Genomic DNA, 21,841 nt, shown 5'->3' on the forward strand with positions numbered 1-21,841 from the left:
TTACAAAAACTTCTCAAATGGAACAATATGACAGTTGTGAGAAACCATATGGTGTATATATACTGGTGTTGCATGAGGATAATTTTTGCAGCCTATTTTGTTGTGTATTCGTAAAACCTATTGTGCATGTGCCTTGAGACAAATTTAATTACAATAAATTACTTTGTATTTTAATGCCATTAATGCATCAATGCATTAAAAGTGAGGCTGCCTTCACGTGTGCAAAGACTCTTGTATAAGTCATCATTTTGCCATCCATGCTGTGTGAGATCATACTGGGGTTTGACCTTTCTTTCTCAGCTCTGTCTCTCAATCTTTCCATTGTAATGGCAGGGTGCACAGTGCCATAGGGACTCATTATTGTCTGATGCCCTCAACAAGTTCTATGCATGCTTTCAAGACCCGAACAGACCATCCAGCACCAGACTCACCTCACCACCAGAAAAGGAGTTTCTCAGCGTGACCTCAGCTGAAGTGAGGAGTACTTTCAGGAGGATTAATCTTCACAAAGCAACCAGCCCAGACAACACCCATGGGAAGGTTCTTAAAGAATGTGCCGATCAGCTCTGCGAGGTGCTGGCTGACATCTTTAACTCCTCACTCATCCTGGCAACAGTTGCCACCTGCCTGAAGATTGCCACCATCATCCCAGTCCCAAAGAGCTCTACAGTGACTGGTCTGAATGACTATCGGCCAGTAGCCCTCACCCCGATAGTCGCTAAATGCTTAGAAAGACTGGTCGTGACTCACATTAAAACAACCATCAACATCAGCGAGGACCCTTACCAGTGCGCGTACCGCGAGAATCGATCAACAGAAGACACCATCTCCTCTGTGGTCCACACTGCTCTCACCCACTTGGCGCAGAAGGGCTCCTATCTGTATGCTCTTTGTGGACTTCACATCTGCCTTCAACACCATGATCCCCCAAACCCTGATGGACAAACTATTCACACTGGGACTAAGCCCCATACACCTGGGTCCTAGACTTCTTAACAAACAGACCACAGTCTGTGAGGATCCATAGCTTCTCCTCCTCCACCATAACCCTCAGCACTGGTGCCCCCCAAGGCTGTGTGCTGAGCCCTCTCCTGTTCACTCTGCCTCATGTATGACTATACACTTACCCATCCAGGCTGTCATATAGTAAAGTTTGCCGATGATACAATGGTGGTGGGATGCATTACAAACTGATAAGTCCAGCTACAGGAAGGATGTGGAACACCTGGAGAGCTAGTGCAGAAAGAACAACCTTCACATCAATGTTAAGAAGATGAAGGAGATGGTCTTGGACTTCAGATGGAACAAACACACCTACCTCCCTTGATCATAGGAGGATCTGCGGTGGAAGTGGACTACAGCTACAAGTACTTGGGTGTGCACCTGAATAACAACCTCAGCTGGGGCAACAACACCAACAGCCTGATCAAGAAAGCTCATCAGAGACTATAGTTCCTCAGAGGGCTGAGGTGAGCTGGTCTGGGAAGGTAAGTCCTCACCTTCTTCTACAGGTGTGCAGTGGAGAACATCCTGTTCTCCAACATCAATGTGCGGCATGGAGGTTGCACAGCTGCAGAAAGAAAAGCTCTGCAGAGAGTGGTGAAGCTGCACAGAAGACTGTTGGAGTCAGCCTCCCCACCATCACAGACATCTACACCTCCAGATGCAGGAAGACGGTCACCTGCATCATGAAGGACCCCACTCACCCAGCACACACACACTTTTTGCACCGCTCCCCTCAGAAAGGAGGTTGTGGAGAATTAAGTGTAGAACCGCTAGACTGAGGAACAGCTTCTACCCTGAAGATTTTAGACTCATGAATCTCTAACCAGAATAATCACTGTGAAAAAAATCACAGTAATGCCACTTATGTGCTGCTGACTATCCATGTTGCTGATCTCATGCTGCTGATTTATTTCACTCTGTTGCTGTTCATTCGTACTCATCTGCTCACACAGACTCATGTTCGTGCTGCTGTTGTTTGGCGTATTGCTTTTGTACTATTAGTGCTTAGTGTATTCTTAGTTTAGCGTATTTCTTAGTTCATATCTTAGATCTTATTACTGTTTTTCTTTACAATTTACACTTTTGTTGGATGTAACTTGGTCCCTGTGTACACAGTTTTGTTCCACCACATGTACCACATGTGGTGCAAATGACAAATAAAGAAACTTTGACTTTGACTTGTAATCCTTCGAGGTAAAAGTGCTCAAGTGTCATCTTGACCCAACGTTCTTCCTCACTCCTACTTCCTCCTTACTCCACCCTACACACCCATCTCTCCCCACCCCATCCTGCTTTAATGCTCCCAATCCTCTTTGTGAGATGGGCAAGTGACGTCAGCTGCTGTCAGAAACAGAGTTAAGCTCAGCAGCCTCCAGGAACGCAGTGGAGAGAAGCTCTCAGCCTTGAGAAGAATCAAGCAGGAGTGGGCCACATTGGGAATGAATTTCTGCTGTCTATACCAGACCTGACTTTTTTTTCTGGATCCAGGAAGTATACAAGAAAATCTGAAATTGGTTTGCCATGACAGTTACCTTCATCTGAAAACTCCTCCCTTTGCTGAAGGGCTTTAATCTTAAGCATGGCTGCTGTCAAACAGGAATATGATATTTTCTGATGACAAGCAAAACATTTGAAAAGATCTTTAACTGCTCCTGATTTTTTGTTTTTACTTTGCACACTTGATTATTTTTATTGTTTTAGTTTGACTACAGCTTAGAATAAAAAAGATGGCAAGTAAACTTCTTTTTCTCCACTCAAAGCATCTTGTGCTTATGAGTGCATGCAAGTGAACAGCAAACTGATAGTGTCTCTTGGGATGTGCTAAGCTCAGTGTTTACTGGAGTGCAAGGTGTGATTCTGCACGTTCATGTGCAAAACAAGTGCTTGATTACTGTGTGTGAGAGCGAGAGAGTGAAAGGTGTGCGGGCTCTGTGGAGGGCAGAATCCTGGATTTCCCAGAGATGGAGGGTCATGGTTATGACCGGTTTGGAGACAGCGAGAGGGACGGTTACCAGATTGACTACAGAAGGATTGTGGGAGACATGGAGCCTTCATGGCCTCTGGTCTCAAACAGAGATGGAGAGCAGCCTCATTCCTTCCTGGCTCAGGCCCACCCAACATCACATGTGCACGGGCATGAGACTGCAGCCCAGAGATACAACAACACACGTATCCAAGCTGGATATGAACCAGAGAGGTCAGTTTTCACACAGAACCACGTTAATCCACCACAAACTTCAACTGTTCTGGTGGGATGATAGCGTAAGAACGTTCTAACCACGGTGTCTCTGGTAACACATTTTTCACTTTATATTAACTATGGCTGTTTGTTTTGAAGCCCATTTACTGACCTGGGCAGCTGACCAAATCCTCTTACCTGCTGCACCGCCGTCATAGACGGAAAGAAAGTGTTTCCATAGAAGGGATGTGCTCCTTTAGTTGGCAGTTCCTGTCTGTGCTCCTGATCTGGCCAAAGAATAAAGTCAAACAGAGGTCACGACAAAAACAAACATGGGGTTTGCACATATTTAAAAGTTATACAGCTGGCATATATTATGTATTCCTGCATTTTCTGTTAGTAGCTATGCATTACAGATTTACATTGAATGTGGCTACAATAAAAAATAAAAATAAACATGAAATAACTTAGATGTTCATAAAAGTATTAAAATTCTGCAGAAATATCTTGATTTATTAGAAAATCATGATCCACTTTAGTGTTTTAAATAATGATGAGAGGTAGAATTAAAGGTGCCATCTTGTCTATTGAATTGTCGGATGTGACACAGTTATACATGATGCTTTCATCTGTGTATGTATTGTTGATATTTAAGCATGGCTGACTACTTGATCAGTGGAGGCACAGGTTATGTTCCTGAAGACGGACTCACAGCACAACAGCTGTTTGCCATCGGCGAGGGGCTGACATACAAGTAAGAACTTTTTTCATTCTTCCTGAAACAAACATGCAGCTAATATGCTGAGACAGGTGCAAATCATTAAATGTCCAACAAAAATCACAGCCGTGCAAAGACTCCTATTTCTGTTAATATTTGCTGTGATGACAAGCTTATTGTTTAAAGGATTATTACGAGCAATACTACTTTCAGGGACTGAGTGGTTTTACAAACATAAGAGCAGTGTCCTTGTGTGTGTGGGGGGGTGGTGGTGGTGGTGGTGGGGAGGGGGGTGTTAGTGTGATAATGGGTGTCAGTGCAGTTTCCTTAATGGAGGCTATGTGTTGGGTTTATCCATGAACAGGAGGATTTCAGTTGGTTGGACTCATGATGGAGTCTTTCACCTTTTTTACGCTGGCTTGCAAAAAAGTGTGTCCCTCATTAAAACTTGATTTATCATCTAAACATATGACAGGGTTCCTTTAAGAGTGCATGAAACAATTTAAAAAGAAAAATTTGAAATGTTGAAATATTTTGAAAGCACTTCTCAATGTAAAAGCTGTGGTTCTGATATTTGGAAGTGGGGTTCTGTGGAAAAGTCATGACCCAGATAACTCTTGATCAGCCTTATGGAACCAGTTTAACTCTGACTGAAGACTGAACTGATGAACTATAACAGATTTGTTGAGTGTGACCATAATAATCTCAAAAGTTTCATATTAGTCCATTGAAACTCTGTTTTATAATTCTTTATTTTGCTCTTATATTTGTTTTATGTTGTTATTCCAATATTTTTACTGTAAGTGTCCCAGAATGCACCAGAGGTGCAACAGCTGCTGCTGCTATCTGTGCTTACAAATAATTATAACATAAAATAACTGGGAGGGTAGTTATTATGGTTAATTAATGTAATGCGTTATGATAGAAATATTATGATCATTTGGCCACGTCTGTTTCCTCTCTGCTTTCAGTGACTTCCTCATTCTCCCTGGTTTTATTGATTTCACTTCTGATGAGGTGGTGAGTGTTGTCAATGTAATAAACATTGTGGTGAATGTCAAATGTTTCAAATATTTATGTATTTGTACCGTATGTCTCAAAAATTAAATTATTATTGTTTAGTGTTTGAAAATTATTATGATTGAACTAATTGTTTGAAAAAAGGGGCAGATATAATAAGATATTTTCTTCTTTCTGCTGCCTTTCATTGTAAATCTCCTGTATTTTTTTTATATAGTTATGAAACTGTTTTGTATTTTTAAAATAAATAAACGTTATACTATACCATACTATTTGTTTTATTGAAGAAAAAAACAAACAAACTAGGAATCAACATAGATTTTTATTTATTTATTTTTATTACTTTTTTGTATATTATTATTATTTTTATTTATTTATTTATTTATTTCATCATTATTATTTATTTATTTTATATATTATGTTATTATTAATATTTATTTATTAATGTTATTTTATATATACATTTTTTTTTATTTATTAAAAAAATAGATTTTTTAATTAAAAACAGTGTATAATCACAAAATAATTTTTTGCTTTGTTCTTATTCTAAACTCTTATGGGACAATAAATTAATTTCTAGCCTGGGTCGCTGGTTGCTTGTTAGCATGTGTTCAAAACAGATCATCACACACCTGCGTCATTCACACTCAACAGGTGAATACAGCAGGTCTCTAATAAGTCCACACTTATTTTTAGGTTTATTTGCAACAAAAACATAATAAAAATATATACGGTGTACTAATTTGCAGTGCCATTATTCATTGATTCAGCACACTGTGTTGTACTTTTTAAAATTAAAGTTTTGTTTAGTGTGAGGCTGACATTATTGTTCATACATGCATCCTGTTTTAAAGGATTTGACGTCTGCACTGACGAGAAAAATCACCCTGAAGACGCCGCTCATTTCGTCTCCCATGGACACAGTCACAGAGTCATCCATGGCTATTGCCATGGCAGTGAGTGCAAACAAACATACATCATTCCTTAATATTCACTCATTAAACATTATTTTGACCTACATGTTTAGGAAAAAACATGATTTATGTTCCTCTCTTCCCATGGGTCTGATTTCAGCTGATGGGTGGGATTGGAATAATCCATCATAACTGCTCCGCTGACTTCCAGGCCAACGAGGTCCGGAAAGTCAAGGTAAGACACAATATAGGTGGATCATCACTCAAGACTGGGCTTCATCTGTTTAAGTAGCAACGTTTAAAAGCATTGTCACAACTTTTTTATTTTATTTTATTGTTTTTGTCAGAAATTCGAGCAGGGCTTCATCACAGATCCGGTGGTGATGAGTCCTTGTCACACAGTTGGCGATGTGTTCGAAGCTAAAAGACGACACGGTTTCTCTGGGATCCCAGTGACAGAGACGGGGAAGATGGGCAGCAAGCTGGTCGGCATAGTGACGTCCAGAGATATAGACTTTTTGTCTGAGAAGGACTATGACAAACATCTGGAAGAAGTAATGTTTTTTCTAAAAATGACACGTTTGTGAGAACTAAAGTAATGAAAATCATAATCTCATCTGAACATGTTGGTTTAGAAAACAGACAATCCATAGTTCATTTGTTTGATCCAGGTTATGACAAAAAGAGAAGATCTGGTTGTTGCGCCTGCTGGAGTTACACTAAAAGAGGCGAATGAGATACTGCAAAGAAGCAAAAAGGGTAAATCACAAAGGCCGTGGCATTCTGACAGAGTTCGTTTTACTTTTTACTCATTTTACATTGTTTGCTTAGGAAAACTCCCCATTGTTAATGACAACGATGAGCTGGTTGCCATTATTGCCCGAACTGACTTGAAGAAGAACAGAGATTACCCTCTGGCTTCCAAAGACTCTCGCAAACAGCTGCTGTGTGGCGCTGCAATCGGTACCAGGGAGGACGACAAATTCAGACTGGACCTCCTCATCCAGGCTGGGGTGGACGTGGTAGTCCTGGTCAGATTTTTAGCTGTACAACAACTGGCTGCATGTAGTGAAACTCCAAACTAGAGATATTTTACATACGGTGGTAATGTAAAAAATAACTTCTTGTTTTACCATTTTATCCTAAAAGGTTTGGCCTATAGTCAAACGTTCTGCTGAATTTTAATCCCTAAATTTCATCTGCGGTCTTTTTTAATTTGTCAGCTGTTCTAAAAATGGGTTTTGCTCATTTTCTGAAAAGTCACTTTCAGCCTCGTGCTGAAAATGAGGAAGTGAGTGCAAAACTAAATCTTGGGCGATGAAGAAAATTTAGTTTTTTATATTACTTGCAGTTTTAAAATGTATTTGTTTAGATGAAAAATAGGTCATACAGTATTTAGAAATTTGCTATAATAAAAAAATAGAGACCAGAAGGTTTTATACAAGTATATAATAAGAAAAATAGTTTTGATAACTGTTCATATGTGATTTTTTTTTTAACAAAATGTTTGCTATAACCCTGACCAGATTTAAATTACACACCAAACTCTTTTGAGTGCTGTTAGCCTAATAAATTGTTATATCAACTGTGAAATTTGCCATTTCAGTAAATATCTTTGTCTTAGATTCAAATGTCCAAAATTTTATTTATTATATATATATTTAAGTTTATAAAGTGAAATGAATATTATACTTATGAAAGTCACTAGAGCTGATTTTATTGTCATGACTCAAAGTTACTAAAAAACACTCAAATACTTGTTTTTTTATTTTATTTTATTTGGAACAAAAGTTACAATAGCTTTGTGCTTTTTTCCACTTTAGTTGACTCGTTTAATGCGTTACAGATGTGAACCTCTGCCTTAAGCTATTTCTAAATCAGTTGAATTGTTTTCAGGACTCTTCCCAGGGAAACTCAGTGTATCAAATCAACATGATAAACTACATGAAATCAAAGTATCCTGATCTACAAGTGGTGGGAGGAAATGGTCTGTCCGCCTTTTCTTACAAAAAGTTCTCACATTTATCTTGTGCGTTTATTTTAAATCCCATTTGATCATCGTCTTAGTCAACCAGCTGTTTTCCACGCCTCTGTCTCTCTCTAGTGGTGACAGCTGCACAGGCTAAAAACCTCATAGATGCTGGTGTGGATGCTCTGAGGGTCGGCATGGGCTGTGGCTCAATCTGCATCACTCAGGAAGGTACAAAACACAGTGCTGGATGCCAGCTTGCTCATTCTTGGATAGCCAACAATCCAGCTTTTGCATAAAGAAGCTGATGTTTCATTTTTGTCTCTTAGTGATGGCATGTGGACGGCCCCAGGGTACAGCTGTGTACAAGGTTGCAGAGTATGCCAGACGTTTCGGAGTCCCAGTCATTGCTGATGGAGGCATTCAGACTGTGGGACACGTGGTCAAAGCGCTCGCTCTGGGAGCATCGACAGGTAGAGAAGGGAATCTTCGATATTTGCTCTTTGTATTTGGATTATTCTGAATAAAAATGTGTCATTCTAGATAAAATCTCTTTCAACTACCCTTTAAGAACAAAACCTAGCTTAATTCCATCCCTATTCTTTCTTTCTTTTTTTTATTTTTGCACGTTTTGTTTCATTTGCAAACACCTAATGCATCTTTTAAAATAACTGTCTTCAGTGATGATGGGGTCTTTGCTAGCAGCGACCACTGAGGCTCCAGGAGAATATTTCTTTTCAGATGGTGTGCGCCTTAAAAAGTACAGAGGAATGGGCTCCTTGGATGCGATGGAGAAGAACAACAGTCAAAAGCGCTATTTTAGGTATAAGTATAGACACACAATTTTCCATCTCTTCAAAATCTGACATAAGCATAGTGAACTTCTGTAAAATGCTCCTCTCTTGTTCTACTTGGATTTATTTGTCCAGTGAGGGCGACAAGTTAAAGGTGGCTCAGGGAGTCTCAGGATCAGTACAAGATAAAGGCTCCATTCAAAAGTTTGTTCCTTACCTCATTGCTGGGATCCAACATGGCTGCCAGGACATCGGAGCCAAGAGCTTGTCCATCTTGAGGTTAGTTTGTCAATATGCTTACTATATTTTTTTAAATTACAGTATTATTATTGTAGGTACTTTAAGAAGTCTTTGTTGTTCTCAGGTCCATGATGTACTCAGGCGAGTTAAAGTTTGAGAAGAGAACCATGTCTGCACAGATGGAGGGGGGAGTTCATGGCCTCCACTCGTATGCGTGACCTTTTTACCTTCTGTGCCATAAGTCTCATTTCTCTCTTGTTCTTTTTTTTTACATTTTCCATTGCATGTAAATGTTATTAATCATTTAGTGAGGGCTGTTATCTCCTGCTTCCTCTCGCCTCTTTAGATAATTTGAGTAAAACAAATGTTTGTCACGTGTAAACTCATTTACTTATTATCCAGAGCATCAACACGCTTCTTATTTTTCTTTTCTCACGCATGCTTTCATATTAGATATTCTTTTGTGCCATGTGAGTACATTCATGCAGTCGTTGTCTCCATTCTTTCATTCATCTCCACTGAAGACCACTATTTTTGGGAGTTCATTGATTTGTAAGCATGTTTTTATTTTCTCCTATGTTCCAACTGCAGTTGCAAGAAGCGACTTTTCTGAAGCAGGAGGAGGAAGAGGAAACACACGATCCGGGCCTAATGTCCCATCCCCGGCTGCTACGAGCAGATGCAATGGACGCATGTGATCAGAACCAGAAAGTCATCATTACATCTAGGCATTTACATCAAATTAAATAGCAACTGAAGTACAGATGAATATTAGCATATGAAATGTTTATTCCCTTTTTTCCACTAGCAAAGACTTGAAAATGTGTATACTTTATTTTGCTGGGTCACTTCAATACGGAATATGTATTACTATTAATATAAAAATGTTCTGTTTATCTGATCTAGTGTACGACACAAAGTACAATAAAAGCTTTTTATTTTATTTTGCAGCACAAGGCTTACAAATTGAAAATATATAGAGAAGTCAAAATTACAATTAATTTTTGTAATGATAGCAGTAATTGTCATAGAACTGATCATTTATACCTACTGTATATCAGAGAGCTCTTTGCTGCACTGTTGCAGAAGAAACCAAAGTTTATCAACCAAAGTTCACACTTCTGAAACAAAGTGTTCATGAGGCAACAATGAACAATCTCAGTTTAAAATTATCTTAATTCCCTTTGTTAATAATCCATCCATCCATCCATTATCTTTACCCGCTTATTCCATTTTGGGTCACGGGGGTCACCAGTGCCCATATCCAGCTATTACTGTGTGAGAGGCAGGGGGACACCCAGTACAATTCTCCAGTCCATCACAGGGACACATAGAGACAAACAACCATTCACTCTCTCACTCATACCTAGGGACAATTTAGAGTTACCAATCAGTCTAACATGCATGTTTTTGGTCTGTGGGAGGAAACTGGAGCACCCGGAGAAAACCCACACATGATGCACGGAGAGAACATGCAAACTGCACCCAGAAAAACCCCAAGCCGGGATTTGATCCAGTGACTTTCTCGCTGAGATGCAACAGCTCTAACAACTTTGTTCTGCTTTTGTTAATAATAATAATAATACGTTTTATTTGAAGACTCCTTTCATGGCACTTAAGGACACGCACAATAAAATACAATATAAAATGCAGTAAAGACAAAAGAATAAAACAACAAATGAAAAATAACAACATAAACACAGAACAGAACTTAAATATATGTAGTGTGACAAGGAGGTGAAAGTGAGTAAGCCTGTTTAAAAAGTTTTGATTTGGGATTTGAAAATGGAGATTGAGGGAGAGAGTTTGATGTCCGGGGGGAGAGAGTTCTACAGGTGGGGTGCTGAGTGACTGAATGTTCTTGAGCCCATCGTGACCAGACGAGCAGGTGGTTGGGTGGAGGAGGAGGATCTGAGAGTGTAGTGGGTGAATGTGGAGAAGTTCTGTGAGATAATGAGGGGCGAGGCTGTTGAGGGCTTTGAAGGTGAGGAGCAGGGTTTTGTAAGAAATGCAATATTTAATGGGGCGCCATGCTTCAAGACAGGGTGGAAGGGGTTCTGGAAATGATGCAAGTGGTAGAGTTCTGGACCAGTTGGAGTTTATGGATGGATTTTGTAGGTAGACCTAAAAAGAAGAGTTACGGTAGACAGGATGTGACCAAAGAGTGAACAAAGTGATTGGGATGGATGGAGACGGGTGATGTTATGGATATGGGACTTAAAATGATAATGTGCTGTCTAGGATGACAGCCAGACTGTTAACCCGGGGACAGGTAAACTGTTTTTGCAAAGGTGGATTTACATGTGGTGCCAATGTGAAGTTCTGTTTTGTCCTTGTTTAGTTTGAGGAATTTGCTGGTGAACCAGGATCTGATCATCATCATAAAGGCAGTCAAAGAGTGAGGTGAGCGAGTGGAGGTAGGGGTGGTGGGCAGATAGAGGTGGGTGTTATCCACGTAACAGTGGAATTGGATTTTATGTTTTCAAAACATATTGCCAAGTGGAAGAAAATAAATGATAAAATGGAAAGGCTGAGGACAGAAACTTGTGGAACACCAAAACAGAGAGCGGATGGATGAGAGGTACAAGACTTTAACTGAATAAACTGTGTGCGGTTAGAAAGTTAAGGGATGTGTTTGAAATATCAATACATGAAAGTCTGAAAAACTGTCAACACTGTGTTGATGTGTTCGGTGTAAAAAGAAAACACTGAAAAAAACGTGTCAGTGTACATTATTCATCAATTTATTTAGCTAAATATCATTATTACCATAATAAACATATAAATATTCAGGTGGTCATCTGTCTTTTTAGCTTCATACCTTGACATAAATACAAAGTCACATGAATAGGATTAATAAATCTTAAAAAGGTTTTTATTTGAAAAAAGTGATCAACTTTAAATATGTCTTAGGATTGTCAACATGAAGCTAATTTAGATTTCACCTATTAGAACCAGCTTTGTTCTTTAAATCTTGAAAATAACACTTGTGAATCTGTAGAAGTTAAACAACTTAGTTTTGCATTATTTTTTTGTCAAGTTCGATTCATTAAGTTCTGTGTCTGTATGACAAATTTGGCTAGGTTCTGTTAGTAAAAACACACTTTTCATGATTATCTTTTCGCTCCAATCATTTAAATAAAATGTAAATAGCACAGAGAAAAATATTTTTATGAAAAGAGTCGGACATTGTTTTAAATTTGTATTGTACAGTATTTCTAGAAATAAAAAACATGGACGTTTTTGTTTTTGGATTTTGGTGGACTTATTTTTTCTGAAAGCTTCTAGTCAATATTTGGGTTAAGATGTAAGTTTGATCATGCACTGTTTAAATGTGATGGTATTTCAATAAAAAAAATAAATAGAAGATGAATTGGATCAATGCATGGTACTGATCCAATTTTCTTAAATTATAATCTTAGCTTCGATAACAACAATAGTTATATGATGTCAAAATGTCTCATCATGCGAAAAATAAAACATAAAAACTAACTGGAGACAAAAACTAACTGGAGACAAGAACTGGTATTATTTTTTTCTCTTAATTTTAGTATTATAAAATAAAATGTTTGACAAACTACTAAATAAGCATGTTGGAAATAACAAAAGTTTTTCTTTATAACAATCTTGAAAAATATTTTTTACAATATAAACTGTCACTATGCCTATGGGATGTGGCACTAATACAAACAACTGTTAGTGAAAGTGCAGGTCAGTTGTAGAAAAAAACACCAAAGAACATTTAAACAACTTTAAGTCAATCTGAAAGGATGTTTTTAAAAAAGCAAGCAAATGAACAACAATTAGAAAAAACACAACATCAGTGGACTATCTATTCTGCACTAAAGCTTCTTCTCCATTTCTGGCATTGAAAGTGCGTAATATATGAAAAGAATTGTACATTTACAAAAAAAAAAAAAAAAACCTTTCAGAACTCAATGCATTATTGAATTACTGCCTGTTTAAAAAATGTCTTGGGCTGAATGGTATTTACTTATTTTATTTTTCAAAATGACAATCTAAAAAGTGGAATATGGTTGCAATAAATATTTACAGGCTGCCGTTTTGGACAATGTTTCAATAATAAAGAATTAATTACGATAGAAAAAAAAATCAGGAACATTTGTTTTTTTCAGGAAATAATTTTGCAAATAATATTTTAAATAATCAGAACAAATATTATTTCAAAAGTAAAGCCAGGAGTGTAAAATGTTTGTTGACCTCACTTTTTTGTTGCTTTAATATATAATATCCATCCATCCATTTTCTTTACCTGCTTATTCCATTTTGGGTCACGGGGGTCGCTGGTGCCCATGTCCAGCAATCACTGTGCGAGGGGCGGGGTACACCCTGGACGGGTCGCAAGTCCATCACAGGGCCAATATATAATATATTATATATTAATATAATAAATATATATATAATATATTTATAATATATTTATTTATTTATTTTCATTTAGAATTTTAAATTTTTAGGTAAACACTTTTTCAGTAACCTTAGTTGGAGTCTTCTATGAGCAAGTTTAATTTATAATCCCAACAGAAAATATATTCTTGGCTAACATTTTCTTCATTATTGTGACCAACAAATTATCACCAACAGTAAAGTCATATGCTATTAATCTTATCTTAAAGAACATTTTGAAATTAATTAGAACTATTCTGCAGTCTAAAATATATCCAAAAGAGATATCCAGCACAGTGAAATCTAATGTCTAGGTTTGAACCAGGAATCACAGGAATTAAGTGAAAAATGGCTAACCAGTATTTACAGAAAAATATTAGGTCATATTGTATTGCAAAATGTCCTTTCTTTAGATCTGCTGATATTTGTATATCTTCTCTATGATGTAATTCCTTCATTAAGTAGTCTGATCAAAATGAGCTTCTGAACATTTTAAAGCTTATTACAATTCAATTGTATCACTGCAAACACTCAGGGCATCAATTTGTCTGCACACATCAACAAACTCTGCTTGTGCAGCTGTATCCCATTCCAGCTGCTTGCTTTCACTTAGTTGTTTAGTCCCTGCTAATCGACCAGAGCCCCGACTCTTCTGGGAGGCCAGGCTCAGTGTTCGGTATCGCCTGTGATAAGACAAGTGGGTGATTGCTCTTGGCAAGTTGCTTGGTGCAAAGTTTTGCCCCCTGTTAGTCCAAGAATTTGAACGTAACTTTCCCATTTCTTTGGGATAACTGCACAAACCCTGAGTGGAGCCAGTAATGCTCCCCTTCCAGTCCTTTTGTTTTGGTGCTGCATGACTACAAGATGTCAAAATGCCACATGGCTGGGAAGCTCTGGAATTTGACAGAGCTTTTTCTTGATCCACTTTTCCACAAGAGGAGGTTCGGTAAATGTTATCTTCAGCTGAGCAGGGTCCTTGATTCAATCTACATTGGTTAAGAGAGCTCAGAGAAACACTTGAGGATCCATGGAACAATCTCTGTGGACCAAATATACTGTCAGAGAATAAAGAGTCGCTGAATAGAGCTTGGTCAATACTGCGAGACAAGTCTATAGGAGATGGAGGTCGCAGGTCACCGGTTGAGTCAGTCCCTGCATCTACACTCTCCAGAGATGATTGATGAGACTCATCTGTGTTTTTAGGTTTGTCCGGTGGTTGTAACGGTGTAAGTAGAGGAAAAGTACTTGGATTTTGGCTTAGCTTCTTGACATTGTTTAGTCCATTTATAGGAGGGTTTTCCACTGCACAAAGAGGAAGCACATCTGACTGTCTCTTGGTGACACCATCAAAGACCACTGGTTCTCCCTGCTTACTTTGGGTCCAGGACTCATGAGAGGAGAGAACAGGAGAATTAGTTCCATCTTGAGAAGTGACATTGAGCTCTCGTAAAGGGGAACTGCAGAATAGACGAGACCAAGATCCTGGTCTGGGGTTGGCTAAGGTCCTGATGGAGGAGCTGTTTTTACAGAAAACAGGATGTGAGCCAATAATAGACAAACCTAGACACACACCAATCTCACAGAATCTGCATCCTATCTGGTAACCCCACCAGGGCCAGGGCTGAAACCCATACCCTTTCACCCCCCCAAAACCAAGAACATGTAGTATCCCATAAAGTTGAAGACCTCCACATCCCAGCAAACATATTGAACTTCCTAGTCCAGCTCCTGCTGCCCTTTCCCAGTCCTCCACTTTGGAAAAGGGACAAAATGAAGGTCTTGTAACTTCAGGTGATCCTCCAGTCTCTCCACTGTCATTCAGCCTGTAAATATGTTTAGAGTTCACTAGTCTTAAGCAGTAGAAGATGAGGTAGGAGCATGACAGAAATATAGTGAAGCAGACAAACACACCCTGAGGGATTAGAAGGATCACATTAGGAAGATTGTGGAAAAGCTGAAGGAGGCCAACACACCCCAGAGAGATTAAAAAATAAAATGAACACATGCATAGTAAAATGCAAGGGTTGGGCAAAGCTGAAAATGAGGTAGAAATAGCAAGAGGAAGTGAGAGATGGTTGCGTGAGTTCAAGGAAAGAAGAAGGAAGGCTAGGGAAAAAGCTGATATCAAACATGGCAATGGCAGTTCAGAGAGCAGCTGAGTCACGAGAGGAGGGAGACGATCTTGAGAATTGTAAGCATCATAGACCAAATTGAAGGCCTGGATCCCAGCAAATGTCAGGATGAAAAAGTGCAACATTGTGAAATAGGGAAACCCAGGAGGACATCGAATGGGCAAGCCTAGCAGGCAGATTACAGAGATTAGGCCAAACAGACTGAAGACTGCTCCCAGACCGTAGATGTGGGCTTCCCATGCAAATCCCCATGTGCCAAGTGCAGAGTTCCAGTCTGAATACAGGGGGATGAGGAGGCCAGGGTTGAGTGTCAAAAAGGGACGAAGAGGCTCGCTGGATGTAAGATCATCTGGGTAAGTGGGAGTCCAGGTCTCATCTAATGTTTTGCAGGGTGTGGTGAACATGTCCATACTACCCCCTGGCAAAAATGTGCCACTGGTCTTGGAGGCATTCAGGCTGTCTGTCCTGGACTCATCTGTAAAGCAATCACATCAAGATATTGTCAGACATTTTCATATTTTTATTGTTTATGCCAGAAAGCAATGAAGTGCAAAATATTCAATAGGCAAGACAGTAAAATATTATAGCTTTTTAAACTAAACAGTAATCTAACTGTGGGGTCCTTCATGATGCAGGTGGCCCTCTTCCTGCATCTGGAGGTGTAGATGTCTGTGATGGTGGGGAGGATGACTCCACCATCATAAAAAAGCACAACCTCATTTTACTATGTGTCTTACAACGTACGCTTGATTACAAGCCTGAATAACAATTTTACCCATAAAATTCACAAAACAGTCCAAGCAATGTAAGCAAAACTCTGTTATAACTGCAATTGTTAGCTCTGAAAACTAGATCAAGATTGAACAGTCTCTCTATGAGAAGTTAATCTATAATAAAACAGAGTTGGCTTGCAACTGGGAAGCTCTAAGTGGGTCACACAGTGAGAAATGGGAGCAAGAACGAGTTGCATGCATGTGTGTTCATGTGAACGTGACTGAGAGAGAGAGAGAGATGTGTGTTGATTAGCCAGTATTGACCCGATTGCTGTTCATTTGGTGGTGTAGTTACAAGGTATGACCAAAATGGGTTATTTTATCTATTCAAATCTGTCAAGGCACTAAAACAAGTAGTCAGCTGTGATCGGATGGACAGTTAGAAATTTAAACCTCCTATTCTTGTAATAAAGGCATGTCAGAGTAAGTTTTATATGTAGCTATTTGAATGTTGGAGACCATCTTAGAAATAGAACGCAACCTATTTTTCAGCTCAATGTCAACAAACACTGAAACGAACATGGTCAAACACTATTTTAGTGTAATTCATCTTTTGACCCACATATTTTGATTGTATTCTGCCTTTTTACTCACCCGTATGGCTAACATGGATCCAGCTGACACACAAGAGCAGAAAGAAGGACAATTTCTAGCTCAGTCAAAGTCCACCTCCCTCTTTGTTTGTGGACACTACACTACTTTAACAAGTGAGTGTCACTGTGAGTGTATACAGTAAATATTAGCACGGGCGCACGTGTGCACCATGCTGTCCTCTATGCTTTGGAGGTGGGTTTTTGTTATAGACATCAATATGGATGAAATGTTTCAAGAGAGTGAAACGTTAGATAAGGAGCCTGCAACAGAAGGATTTAGAGGTGATGAGGACACGAGAGGAGTGTGTGATACAAACCACTTGGTGAATGTCAAACTACTTTATCACAAACACTGCAGTGACACATTTGTAAGTTCTTAAAGACAATGTGGGACACACATTTTACAGTTTATAAACGTGGATATAAATATCAAGTGTAAACTGTAACAAATGTGACATTTGGTATAAAGCATTATTCTCAACTCTAAATATGACTCTTACCTGTAGACGTCTCTTTGCTGACAATTCCTCTTTGTAAAGAATGATCTGTGACATCAACCGGTCTGTTTTGTTTTTCCTCTTTAGATACATTCATGCCTTTAGTCCAGTTGTTCGTACCTGCTGATGGAGAATAGTGCTCAGGGTTAAGTCCGGGGCCGTCTGACTCCAAAGAAGATGATTTCTGGTCAACTTTGTGTGGTGAAAGTGAGCCAGGCAGAAGAAACTGTAAATGGCTCTTTAACTTTTTGTGTAAAGTGGTGGATGTTGGTTCATTATCTTTGCTCTGAAGCAGAACAGATACAGTGCTGCTCTCGGCTGACAAAAAATGAAACGTTTGTTCTTGAGTAGGATTTGGTGGCACATGTCCTGATGAAGACCATGTTGTTTGCATAATGGAAGAATCCTCCGTCACACTCTTTGTGTGTTTTGATAGAAGTCCTCCTCCTTCGAGATATGAAAGAGGCGTCTCGGTGCTCTCCTCGCTGTATTCACCAAGCACACCTTGTCTGTCCGTATCCTCAGATGACATGATGGTCCAACTCAAAGGTTGACCCAGGAAGTTGATGTTCTCAGGTCCAGACATAGGCTTCCCATGTGCCATATTTGATCCCTGAGGTTTATATAAGGATTGTGTAAGAAACTTTGCTTCTCTGTCTGTGTCTTTTTGTGTCTCAATGGCATTTTCTCCAGTTGAAGCAACGACATGAAGTAATAAAGACAATACGAAAGGTTGAAGGAAGAAAATGGTCCAGAGGGATCCCATTTTGAGGGTCTGCAAACTCACCAGCAATATTGTTGCTCAATTGCATGAGGATTGAGTCACAAACTAATCTGTGGTTTTATTCGAGTCACACCTGGAGGAGAATGAAGGACACATCGAGTATTAAACACAATTAGTGCAAACATTCCACACTTAATGTACAATTTGAAAGCGTTTGCATTGAAGGAGATAAACTGGAGCATGTGGGAGGAATTTAAAAAAAGGAAATCATGAATAATTTTAGTAGGACGGAGGAAAATAATCTCCTGAATAATTTGCAGCAACACGCGAGTCTTGCGACATACTTTCACTCAAATTATAACGCAGAAATGTATTCATTTTTACTGACAGTGGCTGTCTTACCTTATCAGATGCCCTTTCTGCTGCAGCCTTTTTGAACATTTCATTTATTTAGGACTAGGTCTTTGTGCTGCCGGAGCTCCATGTCTGCAGTACCGATCTGCCCAGCACTTTGCATCTTTCCATTCTCACTGTGCTGTGCTCCTCTTCGCACCGTCAGACAGACAGCACACAGGACAGATCCCACCTCCTCTGGACAAGCCCCCACCGTTCCACATGCTGCTGCTGGACAATTTTAAAAGTGAGGCCGTTTCCTGCAGCATCACTACAAGTACTGCCTCCTAGATTTAGGCACAGAAATGCTGGAATGAGAAGAAAAACAAGAAAGAAGGATAAAAATAAAAAAAAGAGATCTGAGAGCATCCTTAGCTAACCAACATGCATCGTCTTCTCCACCATCCTGTGCATGCTGCAGATTAATACTCAGTACTGAGGATACTTTACAGCTGCTAGTTAAGGAAAATAAATAAATAAGCAAAACGTCACACACAGCTCTGTTGAGAATGTTTTATTTCAGCGGCATACATTCATAATACATGAGGGAGAATTCTTGTGTGTCTGTGCACTTAACACATTTCTAAAAATAAACATTTTCACAAAAATATTCTTTACTGGGAGTTTATTCATAGCAGAGAATAAAACCAACTTTCATTTAAACAAATTGCATGTGATCAATGACTTCAAAAGATTATTTCAATTGTGTAATTTTAACACAAAAAACCCCCCCCTTGGTTTTATGATACAGATCTGTCTTCTCGGGGATATTTATACTTATCTCTGCGTTATAGCTGTCAAATAAACATATTTAAATAAAAGAGGTATGTAACAGATCAAGAAGAAGAAAAACGTATATCTAAAGGTAAAATAACTCCTTATATTCAACATATTAGACTTCATTTAGACCCTCTCACGAACAAAAACGTAAAAAGCAAATATATGTTTTGAGTGAGTTATCACTTGCATACTTGCAGTAAAGTTTATCTAGTTGAAAATATGGTATAAACAAAGTTTGTTTTTATTTATTTATTTACTCAAAATTTGAGCCAATGTAAATAAAAAAGCATATTATTGTAACTCCACCCCCAAACAGACACACACACAAACAAATTTGATGGTGTGTGTCATCTTATTAAGTGTAAAGTGATCAGATTTGCTCATTGAGATGTGTTCATCCAGGGGGGGAAATCCACTAACCTCATGAGCTAATTTAATTCCACGGATACTTCTAAAATAGACTCTGATCCACATACCTTTGGAAGCATCTGGAAACAGTGACTCTGAAGTACTGACAGACACTGTATACGTTCTCTGTCTGCCTGATAAAAGACCTTCGTTGCAGTAAAGCCATTTAGCCAAATCCCACTAAATATACTTGTATTTAAAGAAAGAAATATGTAAACAAAGATCAAACTGTACAGATATCTGCTGAACATACAGAATTTGGACACGAATAAAAGTAATAAACTGGTCACCCTTCTTCATGCCAGCCATAAAATAAGCAGCACACCATTAAATAAACATTGTTCTACTTGTAAAATATGATGTCATTCACATGAATACATCTTAAGAGAGGCAAAATGAGATGATTCAGTCAGTGGAGATAGGAAGTTCCTCCACAGGGGTGTGATTAACCCGGTGTCTGACGACACAGGAAAGCATCAAGCCAGCCGTAACTAAAAGGACTGAGGAGGAACAATGACAGCCCAAACATATGAGCTCAGTGAGGGACACGGCCAAATTATTACCGCCTCACACTTTTCTGTCTGAATACGTTGAGCAACTTCTCTCTGTTTATACAAATCATTCTCCAACAACGTCAGCAGGGACTGAGTTCCAGCTGGGAGCGAGGACAGCCAGGACAAGGCACAAAAACAAAAGCTGCACAAGCAAACAGGAGGCCTAAAGAAAGTTCTGTCCCTGGAAGAGATGAAGATTGTGGGGTTAAGGTAAAATATTACAATGTAGGGGACACGATGTACCAATAAACAACTCTGTTTACAAAAACTGAAGTGCTTTATTAAACTAAATTAAGGTGCAACTAATAATTCTGTGTAAATAAAAGATTCCCATAGTTAATGAAAGTCTTTAGAATTAAAGTCCTCATGCTATGCCTTTTAATATTGTTTTAAATAATATTATGTTGAGAAAGGATGTAATAGTAATCATTTTGGTCAAACCCTAAAAATAATATTATCTTGTGCGATATCACAAGCAGACAGGCATCTGCAAACTTTGCTATAAAAAGAGTCACTTTGCCTCTTTGCTTGCTAATTCTGATGTCTGGAGCTGCAAAACCTGCTACAAGTGTGCACTGTCAACTGGTGGCCCATGGACCATATGTTTGTTGGAGATGGCTTTTCCGTCCAGTGGGGATGATATTATAAAACAAAAAAATGTTACACTATTATTAACATTTATTTATATTTTTTTACATTTTAATACAAAAGAAAAGACCAGATTCATGTAAAGAAAGAAAAAAGATATAACTTTTAACAATTTGATAAACATTAAAACACTGAACTCTGCAGGTCGATGTGAGTTCTCTAAATTGTTGAAGAATTAAGTGTCCTACTTAAAGCATAAAGGTAAAAACAATATAAAATGAGTTTGTTGGACATCCAGTTACACACACACAAAAAAAAAAAAAAAAAAAACTTTTGTTTAATTTGACTTTGTTTTTTGTGTTTTATTCTTCGTTTAATCAAATATTCCTTCTCAGCAGCTTGTCTTAAAGATGTTCAAAATTTTCTGTTGGTTTTGAGAGAAAGATCACGCTGAGAGACTAGAAGTTGACTTAAAGTGGCTAATAACCTAGCACGATTTTATTGCACCTTGTGTTTGTACTATCCTTCACATATTTGAAAATGACAGGAAATCTGCTACTAGCCATTTTCATTGTTGGCAATAATTTAAATAAACTTAAGTTTTATTTTAGTTTTGGTCAAAGCCTGAAAGAGCCGCTGCAGAGAGACCAGAGAGCCACATGTGGCCCTAGAGCTGCAAGTTGCAGACCCCTGATGTAGACTATGTGTTGTAAATGATTCTCAGGTACTATCACATCAAATGTTAGCTCAATATTTTTGATAAACCAACTTAGCCATTGCTATTTTTGTGTTGCCTAATTTAGATTAGCTGTGGTGGCCATCTTGATTTTGGCTGACTCCAAAGGTAAAGCAGTTGCTGATGTACACCATTTCATTATTTACTGAAATGTACATTACAATCAATCCAGTGGTACATGTGATGTTTTGCTAACAGACAAACAGTGTTGGCCCCAAAAGTTAACACTAAAGTTTTATGCAATGATTTCACACAATAAGTAACATTTAAAACATGTGTTGGGATTTAGTGATCATGTTTTTAGCACAATATCAGTAAAAATGGAATGAATTGTAGCCGTTTTTGTGTTTTCTAAAGTGAGTTGGCTGTGGATAGATAGATAGATAGATAGATAGATAGATAGATAGATAGATAGAT

At 38.5% G+C, this 21,841-nt stretch overlaps 2 protein-coding genes across 3 annotated transcripts; one reads left to right on the forward strand and one right to left on the reverse strand.

Annotated features, from left to right (window-relative positions):
- Window positions 1-2,836: 2,836 nt before the first annotated feature.
- On the forward strand, window positions 2,837-9,546 carry impdh1a (IMP (inosine 5'-monophosphate) dehydrogenase 1a). Of its 2 annotated transcripts, none has more exons than XM_037682850.1 (15): window positions 2,837-3,202; window positions 4,874-4,922; window positions 5,777-5,878; window positions 5,997-6,071; window positions 6,184-6,390; window positions 6,508-6,595; window positions 6,668-6,867; window positions 7,733-7,823; window positions 7,941-8,036; window positions 8,135-8,278; window positions 8,487-8,628; window positions 8,735-8,878; window positions 8,964-9,047; window positions 9,293-9,309; window positions 9,431-9,546. In XM_037682850.1, exons 1-15 carry the CDS (start codon window positions 2,967-2,969, stop codon window positions 9,535-9,537), a joined length of 1,782 nt encoding a protein of 593 aa, XP_037538778.1. In that variant the 5' UTR covers window positions 2,837-2,966; the 3' UTR covers window positions 9,538-9,546. The 2 variants fall into 2 exon arrangements, with proteins under 2 accessions (XP_037538778.1, XP_037538777.1); XM_037682849.1 differs by lacking the exon at window positions 2,837-3,202 and adding an exon at window positions 3,840-3,938.
- Window positions 9,547-13,748: 4,202 nt separating this feature from the next.
- Window positions 13,749-17,845, reverse strand: prrt4a (proline rich transmembrane protein 4a). Its single transcript, XM_037683205.1, has 2 exons — window positions 17,659-17,845; window positions 13,749-15,853 (listed from the first exon to the last, which is right to left on the reverse strand). Exons 1-2 carry the CDS (start codon window positions 17,843-17,845, stop codon window positions 13,749-13,751), a joined length of 2,292 nt encoding a protein of 763 aa, XP_037539133.1.
- Between the last annotated feature and the right edge of the window lie 3,996 nt (window positions 17,846-21,841).

This window comes from Nematolebias whitei, chromosome 10 (genome assembly GCF_014905685.2).
Source record: "Nematolebias whitei isolate Nwh7 chromosome 10, NemWhi1, whole genome shotgun sequence".
NCBI lineage: Eukaryota > Metazoa > Chordata > Actinopteri > Cyprinodontiformes > Rivulidae > Nematolebias > Nematolebias whitei.